This window comes from Pollicipes pollicipes, unplaced genomic scaffold (genome assembly GCF_011947565.3).
Source record: "Pollicipes pollicipes isolate AB1234 unplaced genomic scaffold, Ppol_2.1 Scaffold_4881;HRSCAF=5763_pilon_pilon_pilon, whole genome shotgun sequence".
Taxonomy (NCBI): domain Eukaryota; kingdom Metazoa; phylum Arthropoda; class Thecostraca; order Pollicipedomorpha; family Pollicipedidae; genus Pollicipes; species Pollicipes pollicipes.
The window spans coordinates 13,254,336-13,277,863 of record NW_023596576.1 but is presented as its reverse complement, the minus strand read 5'-3'; the positions used below and the strand labels follow the sequence as shown (position 1 = coordinate 13,277,863).

Genomic DNA, 23,528 nt, shown 5'->3' with positions numbered 1-23,528 from the left:
GCGATTGTCGGCGTGCCGCTCGGTGATATCTGGCCCTGGGGTTTTGTTTTTTTGCCATGGTGGCCACTCCGTACTGGTTGGCTCGGGCTCGGGCTCGGACTTTGAGCCTGCCCGTGGGGCAGTTAGTGTTAGGTTGTTAGGTCGTGTTAGCTTGCTCTGCTCTACTCTGCTGCTCTGCTCTGCATGGACCCTTCTTGGCCGTCCTGCGGCGGTCCTTGGACCCCGGTGCAGCGCGAACGCGAGCAGCATGGCCCGCATCTCCACCGGATACCCCGCTCCCCGCTTCCTGTCCCGGACATCCTTTTTCGCATGTGGTCGTTGGACGCAGTTTCGCCGGCGATCCGGTGTTGTCGACAGGGTCGCGACCTGTGCGCGCGCACGTCCTGCGCGGCCCACCGAACCATCGCTTTGTACCTGCTCCAGGCAGCGTCCCAGTTGACTTGCAGAGCAGGAACCGTAACCGGAAGGGGAGGGGGGGGGGGAGAAAACAAGGGAGGATGCAATAGGAATGATATAAACAAAAATAGATGCACACGAGGTGGTAGTCAAAATGTAAGCCTCACATTACACCTTTCTTAAAGTTCAAAACCCTTTTGTTTTGGGCCTGAACGCCCGCGTACCTGTGCAGACCATAAAGTGCAGACAGTTTTAAAGTCACTCCGACATTCATGACGCTATGCAAACGTCAACCAAATCTTGCCATTCCATTGGCAATGCGGTGCTCAAGGCCAATATATAGTATGATCATCGCATTGTTCATGTCTGGCGAACGAGAACAAGACTCGGGGCATCAGCGGTCGGCCATTTTGATACATGGAGTCCAACTTTCAAACACAAATTACATTTTGATCTGCATGATACAGGGATTAGGGTAATGGCACGAGTTATGACCAAAGCAGGACTGACAATTTAATAGCTTGGCCCTCGCTCTGATTTCAGGTTTTTTTACTGATAAGGTGGATGCGACCATCCTAACGTTTCCTAACTAAGAAAGGTAGCGTAGCAAAAAAACAACAACAAAAAACACAACAACAGCAGCAGTCTGGGATCAACGAGATTCCGCGATTAGCACTACTTAGCGTGTTGCTTAGTAAGTAGTTCATCCCATTATGGCAGGTCAATGGTTATATTTTCCCGAAAAATGCAACACACTTAATCTAAAAGGCGTGTTTCTTGCTCAATTCTGGGTACAATGGTGTTCAGTTTTATTACACATTAGCTGTGGCATGAGAAAGCCGACTGATGTAGATTCGTTGATGGATGCCATTCGGACGGTACTGCCGGCATGAAACAAAAACGTTAATAAGCAGATATCATACCAGCACGCAAAAGAGCAAAAAAATCAGCCGTACCCGATAGCATTCGACCACGCACAAAGTGCAAAGAATCTAACGCCGCCGTTGCAATATCCTGTAAGGCGTAACCCTAATCAGCAACACTGATAGTCTCAGCCGATCCTGGCGACTTACAGGATTTACAGGATTTACTCGGGCGCTTTTTGTTGTTGCATCGCTACGGTTCCCACGAGCGACAGCGACTTGGTGTGCCAGCGCAATTGATTCTTCGCGCGTTCGTCTGGCTGGTGGGCCTTGGCTGGCCACGTCGGTCACCGGCCGTTGGTCGCCAGTTGTGTGGCAACGGCTCTTGGCAACACCGCGTGGCCGAGTAGAGGAAGAGGGGGGGGGGGGGGGGGGCGGGGAGCAGACACGGCTGGCGTTGAGATGCTTTTGTGATGGTGCGTGGCGTTGGGATGTTGCTTTCCTTTAGAGTGAACGTTCCACATCTGAAGATATTCGAAGCAAGCGTCAAATGAAATGACCTTACGTATAGCTATAAGTATACTTTTTAATGAAAAGACTGCTTAAGACAACACAACTTTTTATCTAGTTAATATGCTCTTCATGACGTATTACTTGATTGCGTCATTGTACCCTGTTCAGCATTGCTTGAGAGCCAATTAACGGCCGGTATATCTGAAAATCGTGCCCACGAACGCCATATTTGAACGATTCAATTTTATTTTTCTTGGCCTTGATGGCCACGTGGCTAGTGGAATGGCAGACTGTGAATGGCGTTATTATGACGTCACGGATGCCTGGGTGAACTAGAAATCGTCTCTATGAAATAATCTGCACATCTTTGGGGGTATGTAGTTTAGAAACTTAAGCTTCTAGGTCTTAAGATGGGTAGGGTTACCAAGTGCATTGAATGTAAGACGGGCAGGGTCGTGAAGTCCATTGGATGATCTTCAAGATAGCTAAATGAACTCAAAACCCCATACAAACGTGGAATACTCCTTCAAATGTGCGGACTTCTTTCTAGGTCACACGTGATATCTTTTCGCCAAAATAGTTGGAAGAGTGGCAGCTTGGAAACGTCACCGTTCTGCCAATAGGCTGACTGCGATACCTAAAATACTCGCAAAGATAACATGCATTGCCGTGCAGACACGTCAACCGGCGCTGCTAAAACCTAACGCTGTAGTTATGCTGACCACACTTGTGATGTGGCGAAATGTGTGGTGGTATGTTCGCTTGCCATGTTCGAATATGACAGGTCAGATAGAGCCATTTGGCCCTCGGCTTGATGGCGTCGGCCTGGTGCTTGGCGGCCGGAAGTCGCCTTTGCTGGGTGTGGAACGATAAGGTATTTGGGTGCTATTTGGATACGGACCCGAAGCAAAATGGTTCCGTTGAACTTGCAGTACAATCATGGGGTGTGGGCTCAAAGTGCTAGTGCTGCAATAAGTGCTGTTAAGCACAGAGTGCTATCCAAAACCCGTCCCAGCAAAATTTTCGCTTCTATATTGTTTCTCAATTTGTGTCCTAACTAGGCCTGAAAGCTGAACCAATGACGCCCCCCTCCCCCCTGTGCGGAAAAAGGCTACCCGATTTTGTTTTCCCGTGAGGCATGCCAGCAAAGAAGTTCACGTCTGAAGGAAAGCAATGTTTGGTTTGCAGCCCACCACGGGTAGCAGCAAAATGTGAGTTGTCATGAGAGAGTTTCCACAAGACTGGTGAATGAGTGGCGTCGATATCGCGTTTGAGTAAGAGGAAACGTATGGGGTTACGTTTAGTGGCAAAGCAAATATTCAATTATCGAGTGATTTACCCTGATATTCTGAAGTTCACAGGCATGGCAGTTATTTGAGGAAACAACTTTTGGGTCTCGGGGGTCAAGGTGGCTCTCCGCACCTCCCCCCCCCCCCCCCCCCCCACCCCGCTCCCATGGCAAGGTGACTACGCGGAAGGACGAGGAAGGTGTGTTGTGTGATAGCCAACTTCCGACTACACCTTCGTAATATTTGAGTCAAAAATATTGAGGCAGCCAAGCCAACATTGGAAGTAACTCAACAAAGGGGATGCAGGACCCTCACAAACATTAAGCAAGACCCGCATCTACGAGACGAAAGTTTCATCCTAGCAATTCTCGCAATTGCTTTTATGAAGCCATTTAATGGCGCGTTCGTAAAGACAAGGTATAACAACTTAGTTCCCCACTTCACGCTTGTGCGGGACAAAATTGCCCCACTCACAAACGCCACATAAACAGTGATGTTTGTTTGCCACGTAAACAGTGGCTAATCCCCGATAGTGATCTGGCAAGCGCGTGTTGATCCAACTAACCGCGCATCGTGCTTGCAACGACCACGTTACGTCGAATCGGGCCCTACGGAGGTAAGTTTACCATCGTGGCAAAGTTGCGTTCACAATGCCAGCTTGACATAACGGCCGTTTGCCGGGCGACGGCCGCCCACCGCGCCAAACGGCACCGCTCCTGCAATGGGCGACGTGCAGCGAGGGCGCTTCTGCGCTTCTTGTTTCTGAGGGCGCTTCTGTGCCAGTCGATGGTCGCCCGTCGGCAGCAAGCCGCCCGAAGGAGACAGAATGTTACCACCGACGGTCTCCCACAGCGGCTGCGTGACAGCAGTGCCACATGCCGGGCAACGGCCGCCGGCCAGCGCTGAGCGGCATCGCTCCTGCATCGGGCACCGCTCCTGCATCGGGCAGAGCGATGCCGGCACGCACTCTGCGGGCGGGGTGGCCTATACCGCATCTGGCATTTCCAGCGCAATGACCTGAACCGTGGAAACGCCGAAACAAACCCGTGCAAAAAAACATAAGAATAGGCTTTTGAGGCCTCGTTGCGCTGTATCGATGGGATGCAAAGTTAGCCAAGCAAAGCAAAGCCTCCCATTAGTGGGATGCAAAGTCTCTGGAGACTGTGAGAGTTATGGGTTATTGATAGATCAGTGGTGCCTGAACAGTGTCAATGTACATAAAAACACGCAATAGGGCGCTCATTTTTTGCATCCGGGCAGCCACGTACCAGCATGGCGCCAAACGGTTACTTTTGCAACAAGCTTTGTAGGCCATTTGACAAATTGTATAATACAGTTGAGTGTCGAACGCTATCAAGACATCCCCAAACTTATTTTTCTAAGCAAAAACTTGACACCAAGACATGCTCAGCTTTCGTGTTGCAATGCTCTTGTCTTTTGTTGATTCCAAAAGTTTTGTGTGGAAATAAGTATGGATGACGTTCAGAAATTCCACCAACGGTGTCGACAACCATCGCTAAGGCAACGTTACCATTGTGTGTTGAAGCGCGCTGCTTTCGTTCCACCGCTAAACCCGGGACGCGCTCCTGCCCTGGGTAAGATTCTGGTGAGACCAAGGCCTTGTTGGGACCTTGACGTTACCAACTTACTTTTATGTTTGTCGGTGTAACGCAAACGAATAACTTGCAGGAAAAACATCGGATGGATGACATGCAGATGTCATACCCTTGCCGTGCGTTTTAAAACTATTTTCGGCGCGTCCGGTGCCGTTAATTTTAAGCCCACAGCGTGGGAGAAACCCTAGGGTAATACCCGGGCACGATTTCCCATCCAACGCTCAAGACTAGGCCATTGCCCTTCCATCCGACGCTCAAGACTAGGCCAATGCCGTTCCAGACGCAAACGGGCTCGGCGGAGCTACGTTAGTCCTCATCGTCCCAGACTCGAGAAATTCCCGATGGTGTGGCAGGTTTGTTGCCAGCCCTGACACCCAGCCAGGAGTGCTGAGTGTGAATATATAATTCCACTTGTGATATGAGCAAAGCAGAGCCATTACATGATGTCGCAATTTGCTAGATGGCTAAATTTGCTACGAGTTCTTACGCAAGTTCGAACTTGCGAGCTTCGAAGCAACTTGACGAGTTCTCTGTCAAGTCCTTCGTAACAAAAAGTGTGCGACGAAGACATCCGGCGCGAGGGTGAGCCGATGCTCGCGGAGCTTGACGCCCGTGGCTGATACGAAATCCATGTTGGGAGTCACAATCTAAGACATCGCGCAGTAGACGAGTTCAGAAGCATCTCGTTTGCGTGCTTGGGTTGGTGTCAGGCGTTGAGTGACCTTGGCATCGCTGGCTCCATTGTTAGACAATGGATTGACGACTGTGGACGCGTAAGGCGATACCGCAGATCGGGGAAATGTGACTCAATCAACGTCAAGAACTTCCTGAGATAAACCAGCTCCGACATTGGCTCGCTACCTGACCCGCCTTTGTGGGATCGCAGAACGTTTGGAGAAGTACAAATGTTGACTAAGGTGCAGCCTCCTGATGTTGCCATGTGACTTAGAGCACCGAGCAAAAAATAAGCGCGCACCCTATGATCATTCCAGCTTCCTGCTTTCCCCTACGTCCGAGGCCTGCACTTGCCAACGAGCGGCACGGACCCGTGCGACTCCTCCCTGCCTTCTGTATGGCTCTGCCAGCCTTGGAGGCCAATTCTTCACCTTCACGTGCGGGCCGACACGTGCTGCTGTTAAGGGCTGTGCCGCTGACAGCGTAAACGTCTGTCCTCAGAACGGAAGATGATTACGACTTGGTGGGGGAAGACTACTGGGACTATGCAGAAAATCAGGAGTACGAGTATGAATCGCCGGATGGAGAGGATTCAGAGGAAGGAGAACACACAGAGTCAGGCTCCAGGTACCGTCATGTCATGTCATACCATCAGCCCAGGTACCGTCATGTCATGTCATGGCATCAGCCCATGATTCATATAAATGTCTTCCCTGTGGTATTATGGTTATTTTTCTTCCCATGTACTGCCTCACATTGTCTCTTTTGTGCCCGTTTTTATCAATGATGACGTGTAACTTCTAAAAATCCACTGGATCTTGTGGAAAGTTATGAAATATATGGACATGCCTTCCGCGTGATGGAAAGCTTTCCCTACAAACAACCTCAAGAATAACTTTAACTTGGCTGTAGCACATATGGGGTGACGAAGCATCGGTCTCCAGGTAAACCAGGGTAGATAGAGAGTGGTTCGTTGCTTGATTATTAGGCGCTTTACATTCACGCACAGGGTTTAGGATAAAACCTCGGAGCGCAGCCTCAGTTAGCATCGTCGGGCTCCAGCAGCAATCGGGTTCCAGGTAAACCAGATGGATAGAGAGTGGCTCCTTGCCTGATTATTAGGCGCTTTGCATTCGTGCGCAGGACTTTAACATACAACCTCGGAGCTCAATCTCCGCCCTCTCTCTCTCTCTCTCTCTCTCTCTCTCTCTCTCTCTCTCTCTCTCTCTCTCTCTCTCTCTCTCTCTCTCTCTTCTCTCCTCTCTCTCTCTCTCTCTCTCTCTCTCTCTCTCTCTCTCTCTCTCTCTCTCTCTCTCTCTCTCTCTCTCTCTCTCTCTCTCTCTCTCTCTCTCTCTCTCTCTCTCTCTCTCTCTCTCTCTCTCTCTCTCTCTCTCTCTCTCTCTCTCTCTCTCTCTCTCTCTCTCTCTCTCTCTCTCTCTCTCTCTCTCTCTCTCTCTCTCTCTCTCTCTCTCTCTCTCTCTCTCTCTCTCTCTCTCTCTCTCTCTCTCTCTCTCTCTCTCTCTCTCTCTCTCTCTCTCTCTCTCTCTCTATCTCCCTCTCTCTCTCTCTCCCTCCTCTCTCTCTCCCTCTCTCTCTCTCTTCCTCTCTCTCTCTCTGGTTTCCAACTTAGGAGGTTCTAAAGGCTAAAAATGTGCTCCATCCTGATTACTCTATTTTTAAAAGTTGTAAGACTTAACATTAATACACATAGCACATTTCAGCACGCACTTTCTTTCCTCTTTCGCTGGGATTTTACTTGCGCAGCGTAGGCTGTTCCGAATCTGCAGGCCAGGAAATCGGGCGTCTGCCGTCGTCTGGACCGCATTCTGTCTGCTAACGGCTCACAGCAAGACATGGGGACCACCTGTGGTGCATTCAGCTTCCATGACACACTAGCGGATGACACGCGGCCCAAACGCGCCATGCAATACAACGGCTTTGGTTCGAGTAGTGTTTTGGGGGTTGCTTTTGTGTGGTCAATGTCCCAGCTTTGTGCTAACTTGTTTGAGATATTCTGAATAGTAGATATCAGCGCTCCAGGATGTCTAAATTTTTGTTCCGTCGATGACTTAAAGGGAATGTTTTACAACTGATGATATTGAAGCAATCATGAAACATGATGAAACAACTCAGTCATAATTATCTTAACCATTGATATATTGATTATATATCATTGCATAACTATTGGCATACCTTTTAAGTGGAAAATACTGCTCTAAACAACACAATTCCCTGTTTAGTCAATTTGCTCCTAAATACGCCATGGTTTTGAATACGCCCGTCGCACCTCGCACAACACGGAGAGGCAGTTGACAGCTGTTTTATCTGGAATTGCGCCCACGAATGCCAGATATGAACGCCTCGGGAATCACATTTTTTTAGACCTTGAATGGCTTCGGTAATGGCAGGATTTGAATGACGTTATCATGATGTTGCAAATGCCAAGGCGACCTTGAAACACTGCCCGATATACCCTTCTCCATTTTCGCGGGCGTTTAGCTCATAAACTACAAGGGCTGCAAGACTCAAGCAGCGCGGGATTGTGACCAGCACTGAAAGGTCTTCATGATCGTTCGGTTCAAAACCCCATATAATGTGGGAAATTTCTTTTAAGCCGATTGGGATCTTCACAAAATCCGTCACCGAATCTGGAGCGACTTCTTCAGATGAGGTTACCACACTAACTAATGCAAGAAGCAAAAGAAGCCATGTTGGCATGTGTGCAGCACGCACGACTCACGAATCTTCTGGAGAGAAGAGTCGCGCCGAGGCAATGCACCATCGCGACGCTCCTGGGCACTTAACTTTGTCCAAAAAGAAAGCGCTCATCAATTGGCAATGTTTCTGCTCTCAACGCGGCATATTTCATAATGACGTATGCTCGGAATGCGACGTGAAGAAAGTCGTGTACGAATAAATGCGGTGCAAGTAATCACACCCTACCGATACAAAAAAAAACATTTGAAGAACGACGTCCAAAAAGCGGTGCGAAAACTTGTGTATGCAAAGTTCGCCGATTGCGAAGATTTCCGAACGTGAAATTGCACCGATACAAATATGTGTGCGTCAAAATTATCGTGCGAGGGTTTGCGACACGAAAGTTAGCGTACACAGCACCAGGCGTGTTTTACCACCACCATCTTATACGAAGCTTTGTGCGGGAAGGAATGCTTCGTGAATAAATTGCAACCCGAAGTTGTGCCCGGTTTCGGGCAGCATCAGCTCCTCAGCCGCCGGCAGAGCAGCCGTGGCTGGGGGCATTGTTGGCACGAGTTAATCTGTCGCCCAGCGAAGCGGCGCCAGCGTTCGCAGGCGCGCGAGTCGCTGCTTGTCATGTCTCGTGCGTATGACGTCTGTTTGCGGTCGGCAGTCATCGCGGATAAAGCAAACCTCTTGCCCCCAGACGAAGCTGACGGCGCCGCCGAATCAGCAGAGCCAACCTTCTACGAGGTGTCCACGCAGCCGGGAGTCGGCAAGAAGGAAGGTACCTATAGACGCGAGCACCAGGGGCACAGCCCGTCCCTCCCGCTCTATCTCTGACGCACAGTGCAGGGCGACAGCCGGCCACAGGCTTGGTCGTGTGTGCTCGGACAGCACGTGGGGCGCCTCTCATGCTCCGAGGCGCCAGTGAACCAGACAGCGCGCTACATTTGCAACTGCTTATACATCGGGCGCTCATGTATGGTCGGGCTTGACAACGTTGAAAAACAATGGCGAAGACACTGGATGGCCGATGCTCGACCACCAGTTCTTTCATAATTCATTCCTAGACAGACCGCTTGGCACTTCGAAGCTTGTTGTCTTTACCCGCAGTCTTTGCTCGGGCATCAAGCGATTCTACTTTGTATTGTGGTTGTTTGAGTTTTCTTCGAGGAGGCATGTCTTCATATTACGACAATGCCAGAATGTGCAGCAGTCGCAGCGCACCGTACTGTGCAGCTTATTCTGAACTGTCTTCCTGAGGTGCCGACTCGACGGAATCGATTGGCGCGACGGGCCAAACCGCTGATGACGTCACCGAGGCCGTGACCGGTACGTGTCGGATGGCGCCGCCCGCCAGCCGTGCGCGGCGCCGACAGCGCATTGTCCGCTAGAGTGTGATGCGGTTGGAGAAATCCTAGCGAGTGGGAATGTTTTTCGCGTTCTTCTGGGCAAGCGGAAGCGGCGTTTCCGCTTAGGTGTGCTTGCGCTGGCATTCGACATCGACGCTTTGCATGATGATGAGTTATATTGGCGCCGTCGATTTCAATATTGCCTGCGGTGCTCACGACGCTTTACGAACTGCCACGTCGTGGTCCCATTTTTAGCGGGAAAGTGCACATGTCGTTTTACAAAGGTGAAAGTGATATTTCCGTGCACGTGCTCTCCCCGCCACTGAAAGAGTATTGTCTAAGGAATGTATCCCGTGACATGAACATGATGTGGAGAATGACTGTTCCCCACTTCGCCTGTTTACGTCTTGCTCCAATATTTTCGGAATATTATTTGGAGGCGTGCTATTCCTTTTCCTTCTTGGTGCCCAAGGGGGCTACAATTATTTCGAATGGAGGTCACGTGTGTTCATTTCTCTAACGTGGTACACAAATGGTAATGTGATTTGAAGTGACTCCAGTGCGTTCTCGGCTCCGCTCCTACAGAAGCGGCTGGCGGGTCCGTCAGACGACGGCGCCAGGTGCGAACCACTGGTCCTCCACGGAGTAGCAGGAGTAGTACCTCGCCCAGACCGTCCGGTGGGAGCGGCGGCGCCGCTCGGCCTCCGGGCTCCACCGGCCGGGCGCGGCTGACCGGCCGGCGGCTGCAGTCGGCGCCGCCGGAGCCTCGTCCGAGGACCGCCGCCAGGCGGCGCAGGGAGGCTCCGGGCAGGGCTCAGGTGGGCACGCGCACACTACAGACACCGCCCGGGTGGGCTGGACAGCAACATCCTGACTGTGGACGCTGCTCAGATGGGTGGGCCGCACATCCTGTCTGTGGACGCCGCCTCAGGTGGGTGGGCCGCACATCCTGTCTGTGGACGCCGCTCAGATGGGTGGGCCGCACACCCTGTCTGTGGACGCCGCTCAGGTGGGTGGGCCGCACATCCTGACTGTGACGCCGCTCAGGTGGGTGGGCCGCACATCCTGTCTGTGGACGCCGCTCAGATGGGTGGGCCGCACACCCTGTCTGTGGACGCCGCTCAGATGGGTGGGCCGCACACTCTGTCTGTGGACGCAGCTCAGATGGGTGGACCACACACCCTGTCTGTGGGACGCCGCTCAGATGGCTGGGCCGCACACCGTGTCTGTGGACGCCGCTTCAGATGGGTGGGCCGCACACCGTCTGTGGACGCCGCTTCAGATGGGTGGGCCGCACACCCGTCTGTGAGCGCCGCTCAGGTGGGTGGGCCGTAGACATCACGTACATGCGCAGTTTCATGTTCATGGCGACCCGCTCGGCCCGTGTAGCGTCGATGGTAGCGCCCGGGCAATGTCGGGTGGAATACGCTCCCGTACTGGTCAGAAAACAGGACTGCTGTGTCTTTGCTTCGCAGAACTATCGTGGAGATGTGATGCAGCCCTGGATGTTCAAGAACGGCATCGATAGGCGGTTAGGATGGTTGAGAGCCCTCGTGTTTATTCACATTGTAGCTAATGCACTTGTCATTGTCAATCTGGAGAATGTAGCGCTTGAAGGGAAGTTGTAGGTGGGCCAGGCAGTTTGGTAGTCGCACGTCTGTACGTAGATTTTCCTTGTGCACTTCTGCCAGCGATGTGCCATGGCTGTAGAATCAGGATCCATCACCACCTAGACGACTCAAAGGGCTTCACATTGCAAAGATGGAGGTAACTGATTCCTGTGTGTCCCATTACGAGCAATTACGAGCACAGGTACATAAGCCCCGGTACATTAATCCACAAGTCCCCACTTTTCACCATAATCCCCTGCCTGAGATCCTTCATTGCCATGTAGCCACTCATGCTATACCAAAAACCCATGAACCTTGCTAACACTAGGATCACCCTCGATTCTGGCAGTATTCTCGAATCATATCTTGCATCGATCAGGATAAACAGCATCTTGATGAACAAGATGCACCTGGAGTCCCATCCCATGCATGTGTGGAAGCATTTTGTTCCATTTCAGTTGACGACGGAAACGGATCAATGACGTTCTTCGATCCCACATGCAGGTGTGTGAAATGACATGCGACGCATACGGCTGCTACCAGTCCGGTGAGTCATCACGAGTCATTCGGCTGCTGGGGACCACCATGCTGTCAGAGTGACAGTGTGTGTGGGGCATGGACACGTCATCACGTCCCATTTCGGGCGCAGCGTGTGCAGCATCTCTGTCAGTCGTTGTGGCCTGACTTTCGGTCTCAAATTTCCACTGTGCGCCGATTGCAGTCGTGTTTTAGCGACCGCCAGCAGCGAGTGGTGAGGACATGGGCTCGAGCCTTCGCTAGGGTGAGGCGTGTTTTGCAAACGCGGGTGGAACACTCGGCACGACAGGCGTGACAGCAACTACACTCACTTTTCTCAACATAACCGACACCTTAAAACTCCGGTAGCACACAAAAACGTAGTAGATTTCTGACCGCTCCGGTGGCTCTCCACGCAAGCCTTTGCCAGTATCGTCCGCGGGACGGAGAGCGGAGCCCCTGAACTGCTTGGAGGTATCTGCGGAACCGTGTAATGAAATTGGAAATGTCTGGGTTTGGAAAGTCCTTTCTCGTGATCTGGCAGTTTCAACTGCATTCATGCATGTCACAGGCAGGAGGAACGTGAGGAGCAGAGTATTGAAAACTGATGGCTGGCGCCTCACCATTGTCGTACCCTGCAGTACTTCGTCTTGTCGCGTGGCGTGGAGGTGCAAAGGGGTTTGATAGGACACTTTTTAAATGTTTGTAGCCTTTCCAAGGTGACGGTGTCAAAGTAAACAGGTCAAACATCGAAGTGTTGGTCAAATTAGCCGACAGGGGTTGTAAGTCTCATGAATAAAACGACTGGCACGAATTCGTGATGACTTAAGGTACATTCCAGACCAAGGTCATACTTGGTCAACGTTTAGTTTGTCAAAGCGGTGTTGGTATAATTTAGCAAGGCACCAATATCGTCGTGATCCAATGCATCTTTAAGTTTGAGGTGTGTGTGTGTGTGTGTGTGGTGTGTGTGTGTGTGTGTGGTGTGTGCGTGTGTGCGTGTGTGCGTGTGGTGGTGTTGTGTGTTGTGCTGTGTGTGTGTGTGTGTGTGTGTGGTGTGTGTGTGTGTGGTGTGGTGTGTGTTGTGTGTGTGGTGTGTGTTGTGTGTGTGTGTTGTGTGTGTGGTGTGTGTGTGTGTGTGTGTGTGTGTGTGGTGTGTGTGTGTGTGTGTGGTGTGTGTGTGTGTGTGTGTGTGTGTGTGTGTGTGTGTGTGTGTGTGTGTGGTGTGTGTGTGTGTGTGTGTGTGTGTGTGTGTGTGTGTGTGTGTGTGTGTGTGTGTGTGTGGTGTGTGTGTGTGTGTGGTGTGTGTGTGTGGTGTGTGTGTGTGTGTGTGTGTGTGTGTGTGTGTGTGTGCGTATGTGTCATTGGGGCTTTACGACGCACTCAGCTGCCGAGGCTTTATGGCGACGCCTGCCTCTCACCCTGGCAGGAAGGACGTGCATCGCGGGGAATCGAATCCTGTACCTTCGGCTTTCCAGACGCGCAGTGGTTAACGTAAATACGTTAACCATTACACTATCGGCACATAGTTACCGGTACGGTTAAGTTTGAGGGTGATCACATGTCAGGGCCCAAGTGGGTCATGACACAAGTTCATGACACCATCACATTTCATCGGAAAGTAGATGGGAGGGGGATTTTTTTTACTCGATTCAGTCCACCTCGTAGATACATGAAAAGCTACACATGATACGACAGGAGTGCGTTCAGCCTCGTTAGATCCGATCCACAGCCGAACCGTAAGAGATGGCTTTAAATGATCTGAGCAGGAGGCTGGAACACGTGCAGGACTATCGTTCTTTTTCTTCGTTTCGCCCGCGTGGATCGCCTCGACTGAAAGCGGTACGCGGGGAAGGCTTACGTCTGCCTCACGCTGCGAAAAGTGACGGAAACGCGGGGGCTTGACAAGAGCAAATAGAGGTCACTGGGCTCGGCTCTCAACGCTAAAAGGCCTGGTCTCGGTTCCCCCAGGGCAGGGCTGGAGCACCACAAGGGCTTTGGAGGACCGAACTCAATAAATTGCACAACGGGTCGTTAGGCCCATGGTGCTTTACCGCATGAATCGTTGACAAACATGCAATGCACTAAGTGCCCGTTCGATGAGTTCCGTTTAACAGCTCCGTGACCTGTCCAGACTCCGTATTTGATGATCTGGGGGACAACAAGAGCTTTAGGAAGCTGCTGGAAAAGCTCAAGACCAATGACGGCGACCTGAAGATGTTGCGGCGGGCGTTCACTCCCTCCGCGGACGAGATGAAGCAGTACGGCATAAAGAGCTCGCAGTTCATCACCTCCTGCCTCTCTGGACCACACCAAGTGTACCCACGAGTGAGTGGAAGTGCACGACGTGTTGGGAGAGATCTGGGTGAGGGTTAACGCGTCTTGATAACACTTGGTGCCGATCTTGCTGCTCAGATCTGCTTAGCTGAGGTAATTTGCATGCATGACTTGACCTGCGCCTCATTTTTCTACATCGAATTACCATATCAAAATGCCGTTTCGATACCGGGAAGCGTATGCTGCATTTCTTCGAGAGAGCAGGAAGCAGAACAAGAAAACATTCACTGCATACTGGATAGCGTCGTATCACAATTGAAGTCCATTCCGGGCCGCTGTTGTGATGCTGCTTTGCCCGACCACCCTACGGACGGACGGCAAACGGCTTCTTTTAGAACTGAATGCGGGCAAGTTGGTCTCGCAAACGCAATATCAAATTCGAATGTCCGTTTTTCAGGGACTTCCATCGATGGCAGAGCGATGGTTTATGGAAACACTGCTTCACCTTTAACTCTGGCTTCCGCTACAAGCATAGTGGGAGGAAGTGGATGCATTCAACGCCCAACAAGACCAGGTCCTATGGATCCCATGGTAAGGGCAACTATTTCGACTTTTACATACAGACTATATTATATGTTGGCTACTATTTGTTAGCTGGCCGTCGATACCATCATATAGTGAGGTTACCATTGCCGTCGTGGGCTGTCGCGGTAACGTGGCAACATTGCGCCGTGGTGAAGGTAACCACACAACACACACCACACCTACACACACACACACACACACACACACACAGAACACACACCACACACACACACACACCCAACACACACACAACACACACCACACACACACACACACACACACACACCACACAGCACACACACACACAACACACACACACACACACACCACACACACACACCCACACCACACACAACACACACCACACACACACCCACACACAAAACACACACACACACCACACACACACCACACACACACACACACACACACACACACACAACCAACACACACACACACACCACACACAACACCACACACACCACACACACATCAAACACACACACACACACAACACACACACACACACACACACACACCACACACACACACACACACACACACACAAACAACACACACACACACCACACACACACCACACACACACACAACACACACACACACACACACACACACACACACACACAACATATACATTATATATATATCTATCTATATACTATACTATATATATATATATCTATATATATATAATATATATATATATATATATATATATATATATGTATGTTTGTGTGTGTGTGTGTGTATGGTGAGTGTATGTATGTATGTGTGTATGTATTGTGCGTGCACGTAAGAATGCATGAATAAATGAATGTGTGTAGGCCAGTATTACGGCTAGGTTTGCCTTGCATACTTACGCATAAGTCCCTCGCATTCACATATACCTTTTCACTTTGCGTTCTGTATTTTGGCGATGGGCCGGAACAGCCACGTGTACGATGCGAACCGTCCTGATATGCCTCTGACGTCCGATATTGCCACAGATTTTTCTCTGACGTCTGATAGGCCACGAACGGGACGTCATACGAGACCCATGTGTACGCACGGGACGTCATAACATGTGTACGATATGAATCATCCCTCCGTACCTCTGACGTCTGATACGCTACGGTCAGTCCGGTCTGCGCGTGACGCTGAATGTCGACCCGAAACGGTACGCCTCGCTGCTGACGCCGGACGTGGGCGTGCGCGTGCTGATCCACCCGCCCGACCAGCTGCCCTTCCCGGAGGAGAAGGGCTTCAGCGTGCTGCCCGGCCTGACCACCATCGTCGGCATGCGGCGGGTGAGTGGCGCGCGGCAGCGCTGGCCCCGGAGTACCGGCGCTCGCACACAGCTGACACGCGGTTCCAGCGCTGCGACTGTAACGCTGGAATGCACTGTGCATGGTGTAACACTGCCACTGTAGCAGCGTATGCAGACAGGACACTTACACTGCTGACATGCCACTCCGAAACTGTAGGCGTGACAGTGCGGACACACAGCCCCGTCATTGTAGTGGTGCTGACAGCCCTGACGGCTAGTGAAGCGCCGTCGCCTCACACCAGCGCTGTTGACACACAATGCCAGTGGCGTTACACTGTTGACGCGAAGAAGTTACAATGTAAAGCCGCCAAGCTGATTTTATACTGGAGAACTGCTGACGTGTAGTTTCAGAAGTGTAATTATGCCGGCACGCAGTCACAGTGCTCCAAAGTGACTTTTTCTTCAAAACGCTGTCAGTCAAATACTGACAGTGTTTTCTGGCACCGTAGGCAATAAGCATTTGCAATTTACTCCTGTAGTTTGGAGGGGAAGCTGCATTTGCATTGTGGTCTCGTGCAACACGTCTGACCCACAAGCATGCGGCTTGCCACCCCAGAGGAAAGCGTCAGAGACGACACGCTGACGGCGGGTGTCTCCGTTTGCAGAAGCGGATCGATCGCGTGGGACCGCCGCACGGCACGTGCCGCTCCACTGCCGAGTGGGGTGACAAGACCAAATACACGCCCACGGTCCGTCCGTGTGCCGTCGTCCGGCAGCATGTGTGCCATTCACGAAGAGCTTAGATATCGGACGTGTGAAGGGCGCTCACGGAGCCCTTTTCTGGTGTGGGATGGATAGTGACCGGCCGGCTCTGGTCGGTCGCCTGGCTCTTTTGATGCGTTGTGCGACAGGACAACGTTCCCGCGTCGGTTTGATGCGCGTCAGTCAGAGCACGGCTCTGAAAACCGCCGTGCCAGGGCGCCAATGCACCTCAGCAGTTTGACGCCCATTATTGCTACCTTCTTTGCTTGGGCCGTCAAGTGCTCGTGCGATCGGGGGTGGGTTTTTAATTTTTATATTCTGCGGCTGGTTTGAAACGAAATACTGCTGTCTATGCTGGATGATGCCCCTGTAAATGAACAACGATTAACTATAATACCAACTTTTGTATGTATATATATATATATATATATATATATATATATATATATCCCTAGCTATAGCTGCGCGGCGGCTAGCAGGACCATTTGACATGACGCGTGGGTGCTGGCCGGTCGGGCTGTGTTCTCTGGTGACGTGGCCGGCTTGGCCGACCGACTCGCCTGACGCCGCCGTGTCCGGCAGGCGTGCCGCAAGCGCTGTCAGGAGGCGGACATCCGAGAGACCTGCAACTGCGCCGATTCGGTGAACAAGGCGCTGACGATCGGCCTGCCGTCTGACCTGCCGCCCTGCAATCCGCTGACCAGCCTGGAGGACGGTAGGGGGCGCGGCGAGCCCGCGACGGGGCTCGGGTCGCTGTGGCGTTTGTGCCGACCGACTGGCGCCAATCAAGGGGGAGTGCGGCGCGGTGTGGGTTTCCAGCTGACCCCTTCACAAATATATGGAAACAATCTAACGCCGAGTAGATCTGCGTGCCGGGTTGTATTGTTCAGCTGTATTATTGGGTTATATATACGTTTAGATGACCTGGAAATATGGCTTGGCGTGTGCACTGACAAGTAGGCATTAGTCAGAGCCACATATCTGTGTGCAGGTAAAACAATATTTGAATATCAACCGAGCCTTACGTCTCAAGTCTGAATAGGATATCCACATTCATGAAATTATAAAAATAGTAATGACACAAAACCGCTATAAGCTTTACTAAAGTTATGCTAGGAGGGAAATAATCGAGCTCATTTATATTTGTTAGTCTTTCTCATGACATTGATAAGTACGCGTTGTGTCCAAATTTTAAAGAAACCGTTTGCGCACAGCTGATTCCGGACCTTTTATTTTGGAAGGGATCTGCTGTGCGCGTGAGGTATGAAGTACGGTGTTCCGCGCAGCATATGCGCTACATTTTCTGGTAAAATTACAATCCCAGATCCATTCACTCAGCCAACGCTGGGCATGTACCAAATGTCTAGGCACAGGCTGCACTCAGAAGCTGCAAAATAAGCAGAGCACTCGTGCATTACCGGCGGTTTTTTTTGTTGCTGTGCAGATGCTACCGAGCTATATCGAAGTAATTTAATAATTTCAGCACTCGAAGGAGCTGGAGGGGGCTGACCCGCGTTTAGTTCCAGTGGTTGAGCGCCGTGATTACATGTATACTAGAATTAATAAATCACATCAAAGCTTCAAAGACAACGAGGCATTCATCATGGGCTCCTCGAGACTCTCGGTGTTACAGGGCCGTCTACGTTGCGGTAGACCAAATGAAACGAAGGTGTGTGGTGTACTTCCGTCTTATTTAGGGGTCAGATAAAGGTTAGAAATCCAGCTATAAAGCCGAAAACGTACATCGTCGTATTTCCATCATAAGTACGTACCAGGAGCGCATTCAGGCACTCCAAGATAGGGATTCAAGTGGCAAGTTGAAAAAACTGACACTAGTTGTGTTTCTTTTATATCACCGGCTTCGCCGCTGCACGATGTATCAAACACTTCAAACTGACTTGTAAACTAGGAAGTGTTACCCAAATTTCAGTTGAATTTGAACTTTGAAGGAAAATTAATTACCCCATCTCCTAGCTGTCACCGTCGCTGTCCAAGCGGTCCGCTTGGGTATATATACAGTATTGGATACAGTCTACGGTCTACAGTCTGCGGTCTACGGTCTACGGGGGGGGGGGGGGCAGAATGCATCCCCCGCAGATAAGTGTAAATCTTGCGGTCCGGGGAGAACAAAGTTGGACTCCTGCCCATCTTATTACACCCGGGCCAAGATCTCAAAACCTTTGCGCATCTCTTTTGAAACGTGTATCCCGTTACGAAATCACTAAATGGTTTAAAGAGCTATTCCCCGAAGGAAGACTTATAGGAAAGTAATATCTGATCAAGTAGCTCGATTCCTTTTAATATGTAGCCCTGTCTTTTTTTGGAGCACGTGTTCTATTACGAAATTGCCATTTTAATGTCGAGAAAGTGACCATTTTGCTGTCTGCGAAGCCCCTGCAGACGACGCCCGCTGGGTGGCTGTGTTTCAGATCGGTGTCGGCAGCGGGTCAAGTCGAAATACGCCCACGGTTGTCAGCACCTGTGACTGCCCCCCAGCCTGTGTGTAAGTCAATACATGCGCGCGCACAGGGGTGCACACCGCACACACACACATTCACACTCTGTACACGAATATGCGAGGCGAGACGAGCGGGTAGCTCAGCCGCGTGCAAACACCAGACGGGCCTCCGCACTGACCTGGAAACCTGACCTGACCTGACCTGACTGACCTAACAAGCGACCCTTTGCTAGCTGGCCTTCGACGGATTGAATCAGCTTTGTCGCCAGCGCTCACCTGCAGTCCGCTGGCCATTGGCGACTGAATAATGCTCAGCTGTTGCTTTCGGGCTAATGCACGTCGAAGTAGGCATTCAGTCCAAATGGTCAGATTGTCCACCACCATCTTGGTTTTCGATGAAATTTGATCCTGAGAGTGAGAGTGAGAGAGAGATCCTGAGAATCCCCTTGACAGACCCCCTCTGCCAGTTTGTAGCCTGGGTGACCCTTGAGTTCAGAGTCGGATGCTCTCGAACCGCCTGAACGACTTGGAACCCAACGGGTTGGAAAGCTCTGTAACGTTATGAAAAACTGACGTAATAGTGCTCACCAGTGTAGTATGTGTATACCCTATTCATCACAATGGTGTCATTTAAGTCGTGTAGAGTAATTTCATGGCTCCTCTCATTGGCACTTGTATGGGAATGGGGTAAATTTGGCCCCCTTTATTTTTTCTGCCATATCTTTCCTGGAAAACTTGGTTTAGGAGTATATGTTGACGTTCGTTTTTAATTCTTTGCTCACAAGAACGCCAACAGTCCAATTCTTTTGACTTTCTTAAGGTCAGGGGAGGTCGCTGACCATGCATGTTCTCGACCATCCCGTCGCTTGCGTAATATGCCAACAACGATAGTTCTTGATGTTTATTTTCGTTTAACTAGTGACATAATTTAGATTGTTTCGGTCATTTCGACCCTTCCACTGGTCAGATAACATCACTGAACTAAGGTGATCCCGAGTGGCTTTCTCTTTAGAAACGGTGTGCAGATCAAACTTGGTTCAACGAAAAACCTGAGGGCACTTCGGACGATCTCATTTTTGACCTTTTCTGACCCCACTGACCTGAAGACCATGACCTGGAGGTCTGAAAATGCGAAGCAAGTTACTTCACATAGATCCGAACCCACGCTGTCAGTTTGGTGTCGCTAGTTTTCTCAGTTTTTAAATAATTTTTCAGGGGGCGTCAAATTGACCTCTAAACCCCACGCGAACCCTTCGCATTCAACCGACCATCCAGGTGTGTGTCAAAAGTGCGGGGTTTCGTCTTGTTAGAAGCCCTGTCAATTCGAAGTACTTCGGATTACACATTTCGCGTGGATCCGATTTTCCTTCACATGTCGCGTTACAAGCCTTCATGTATTTGTAGCGCTGTGGTAAACGCTTTTTTTTAGGTAAATGAAATCGTCTGAGGTGGGGCCATTGGATGTCCCCATGTGTAGCTTACACATTTTGCCCTAATAATTATCACATTGGGCTCTACCAACGTCATGACTTCTAACATAGCTGAATAACTAGAAATCAATCATAATATGTCACAATTAATCATAATCATAAATGTAAAACATAAATCAAGTAACGCCCGGTAGCATTAGTTGAGACGCCATTATGAGTTGAATGCACATATGCTACTGACATTCAAATTACCAGGAGGTACTGGTTTAAACGACTCTCTAGTGCTAAACAACGATAGAGCCTCTTAGAGCTGGGTGACGAAGGTCGTGCATTTGTATGGATTCGACGTATGATTCCATGATTGAGTGTGGAAGTGCTTGACTTTCATTGCGTAACGGGCGAGTTTGTTGTGGTTTAACTACCTTGTGCTCAGGCACGTGCCCTACGCTTTTGCATGATTTGTTTGAATGCATTCCTCGTGCACCGCGAAAGTAAAGTTTGGGGAAATGTGAATGAATATTTGATATGTTGCCACATGCATACCAGAGTACTGTGACCAAGGATATCGTCAAGGTAAGTAGCATTGGTCGATGCATAGAGGGTCACAGACGTGGTAGAGCGGTTGGGTTTATTGCTGGGACTTTATGACCAATGTGGTATCTCGGTGAGGCACGCTACGCTTGTACACTAAGCAATTACACTTCTTTTTTGCCGCGAGCAGCGATGCGGCGCGCTCCCTGGTGTCAGTGTAACGACGCCAGGGGCAGCAACATCTGGCCATGGCCAGTTGGAGCATACGGACATCCTAACATAACATAAAAATCATTGAGTTCAAAAACTGAAATGCTTCGCATTTCAAAGTGGCTTCCTACTGAACACTGTTCAAAGTGTTGGTCGTCTATCTCTTGTGGCACCTCAGTTAACCATTTTCATCGCTGTTTTTTCAACTTCATCGTCCTTCTCCTCAATTCCATTTCAAATTTCTGCTTCGTTCTGCACTCTCAGGCCCAGGGGACAGACCAGTGCACAACGACCTTGATGTGGCTGCAGCTGCCTTATAATACTATGCTTATGTTTGCATGCACTTCCTAAGAAAGTCAACGATGATGCAGTTAGCCATGCTATTATATACAAAAATGAGTATAAGCCGCTGGCCTCGGTCGCCACATGATCCTACTCGTAGCCATGAAACGGCCGTCTCACTCCAAAGAGGGATGCTTGCCTTGCCGCACCAAGACTTTATGCGTTATGGGAAGGGCTTTTCTTTCTATCATGGGCCTCCACCATTCAAGATCTCTGTGGTGCGGGGAGGAGGCTTACCCGCTGTCATGACTCGTGCTCACCAGCCGCCGCATAATGGCTCCTCATTACACACTATCCCTACGTGTTGGCTTACCAGGTCATGGCACGGGCCTTATGCAGTGGTTTGGCTCTCAACCACCTAAGATCTTTAAATTAATTGATCTCCTTTCATTCATGACACGATGGCGCACGACCGCTGCCGACCGTATCCGATCCTCCATAGCCGGGATCTCTGCGCGACCATCACATACGTTGTCGGTCACACGCGGGCCCTGTCGCATACGGACGCCGACCATACACGTAGGATGCAGCGTCCTTTCAGCCTCCTCCCCCCAGGTACAGGGGCCTCATAACGCCGGAGGGCGGGCACACATGTATGTGAGGGGTGGTCAGCCGTCCACCTGACGCCGTCACCCCTGCGCAGCATGACCCTGCGAACGGGCTTAGGCACGAGCAGATGGCGTGTGCGAGGACAGTGCATATATGTTAGCTTCCAGCAGACATGTGCCTGGATCCCAATGGTGGATCCAAATACCGAGGGTGAATTCAGTATCCCAAGGGCAAATCCAGGACTTAGTAAGGATCCCTGCTTATGAGGACCCGGGATCTTTGGGACTCCCGGTATATGTCTGGTTGCAATGTTATTAGGGTTTCGATATCGCCCCAGCCCAACATGACGTCACACAGATCGCGGTGGTTGAATCATGCTTCGCAGGACAGCGAGTTTATTCTTGGTCTCTGTTTGCAGTGAGGATCGATATGATCAGACCGTCTCCATGAATCTCCCCAATAAGATCTACTACAAGATCATCAGGAACATCACGGACGGCTATGCTGGTGGAGATATCTGTGATACGTGAGTGGTACCCTGCAAAAATAGCTAACCAAACTAACCTAGAAACTTGTATGTTTGTCGCATGGTCCTGAGTCAGTGCCGGTTTCTTTTTTTGTTTACGATGCCTGGAGAATACCTTACAGCGCACAAGTTAGCACGAGTATCCCATGCCTCCACTCTCAATGCGACTTCAGCCCCGGTTTTTATCACACCGCAGGTCCGAGATTTCCAACAATACGATCCGACTCCAGCTGTTCCTGGAGGATCTCTCATACGAAAGCATCCACGAATCGGCGGCCTACTCACTGGAGGCGCTCATCTCCAACATCGGTGGCTTGATGGGGCTGTTCGTGGGCATCTCGGCACTGACGCTGGTCGAGTTCATCGAGTACGCGATGGAGCTGGTGACCAACGGCTGCCGTAACTGCTGCAGCAGCTCGGCCAGCAAACGTTCCGGCATCCGGCGCGTCGAGGTGCTGCCCCCAGACCAGCAGACCCGGCATGCAATGTGAGTGCACGCGTACGGTCTTCCCCTCATGTCTCCCAATCCCTTCTTCGGAGCTTCTGTCGGGTCTAAGTTCCGCGGGCGAATTCAATGGCGGATCAGCTTCTGAAAATATGGGACAACAAAGGAGGTATCCGCTTCGTCCATGCAACGCTATAAGGTTGGCATTCTTTAAGGGGAACGACTGCTCCGAATCCGACGAGATCCGACGAGATCCGAATCGCGTATTCTGGAATGTGTTTAATCAAGCACACAAACCCTCGATGACGGGATCCGAACCGCGTATTCTAGACTATGTTTAATCCAGCACCGGTCCGAGACTTCGGTGACGGGATCCGAACCGCGTATTCTAGACTATGTTTAATCCAGCACCGGTCCGAGGTCTTCGGTGACGGGATCCGAACCGCGTATCCTAGACTATGTTTAATCCAGCACCGGTCCGAGTCTTCGGTGACGGGATCCGAACCGCGTGTTTTGGAATGTTTTTTCTGTTTATTCTGGAATGAGTTTCCTTTCGAGGTCGCGACATGGAAGGCACAACTACTGCAGCGTGTACATAGGTGCCGAACTATCTCAG

At 50.7% G+C, this 23,528-nt stretch overlaps 1 protein-coding gene and 1 long non-coding RNA gene across 2 annotated transcripts; both read left to right on the top strand.

The window, feature by feature from the left end:
• Positions 1 to 8,751: 8,751 nt before the first annotated feature.
• Positions 8,752 to 10,058, top strand: LOC119099950 (uncharacterized). The gene is made up of 3 exons (XR_005094444.1): positions 8,752 to 8,836; positions 9,316 to 9,384; positions 9,990 to 10,058. It is a non-coding gene; the product is annotated as an uncharacterized LOC119099950 (long non-coding RNA).
• Positions 10,059 to 10,374: 316 nt separating this feature from the next.
• On the top strand, positions 10,375 to 22,930 carry LOC119100006 (degenerin unc-8-like). Its single transcript, XM_037223125.1, has 9 exons — positions 10,375 to 10,451; positions 10,687 to 10,724; positions 13,665 to 13,858; positions 15,532 to 15,699; positions 16,325 to 16,408; positions 17,004 to 17,136; positions 18,851 to 18,924; positions 22,360 to 22,467; positions 22,664 to 22,930. Exons 1-7 carry the CDS (start codon positions 10,375 to 10,377, stop codon positions 18,904 to 18,906), a joined length of 750 nt encoding a protein of 249 aa, XP_037079020.1. The 3' UTR covers positions 18,907 to 18,924; positions 22,360 to 22,467; positions 22,664 to 22,930.
• Positions 22,931 to 23,528: the final 598 nt, after the last annotated feature.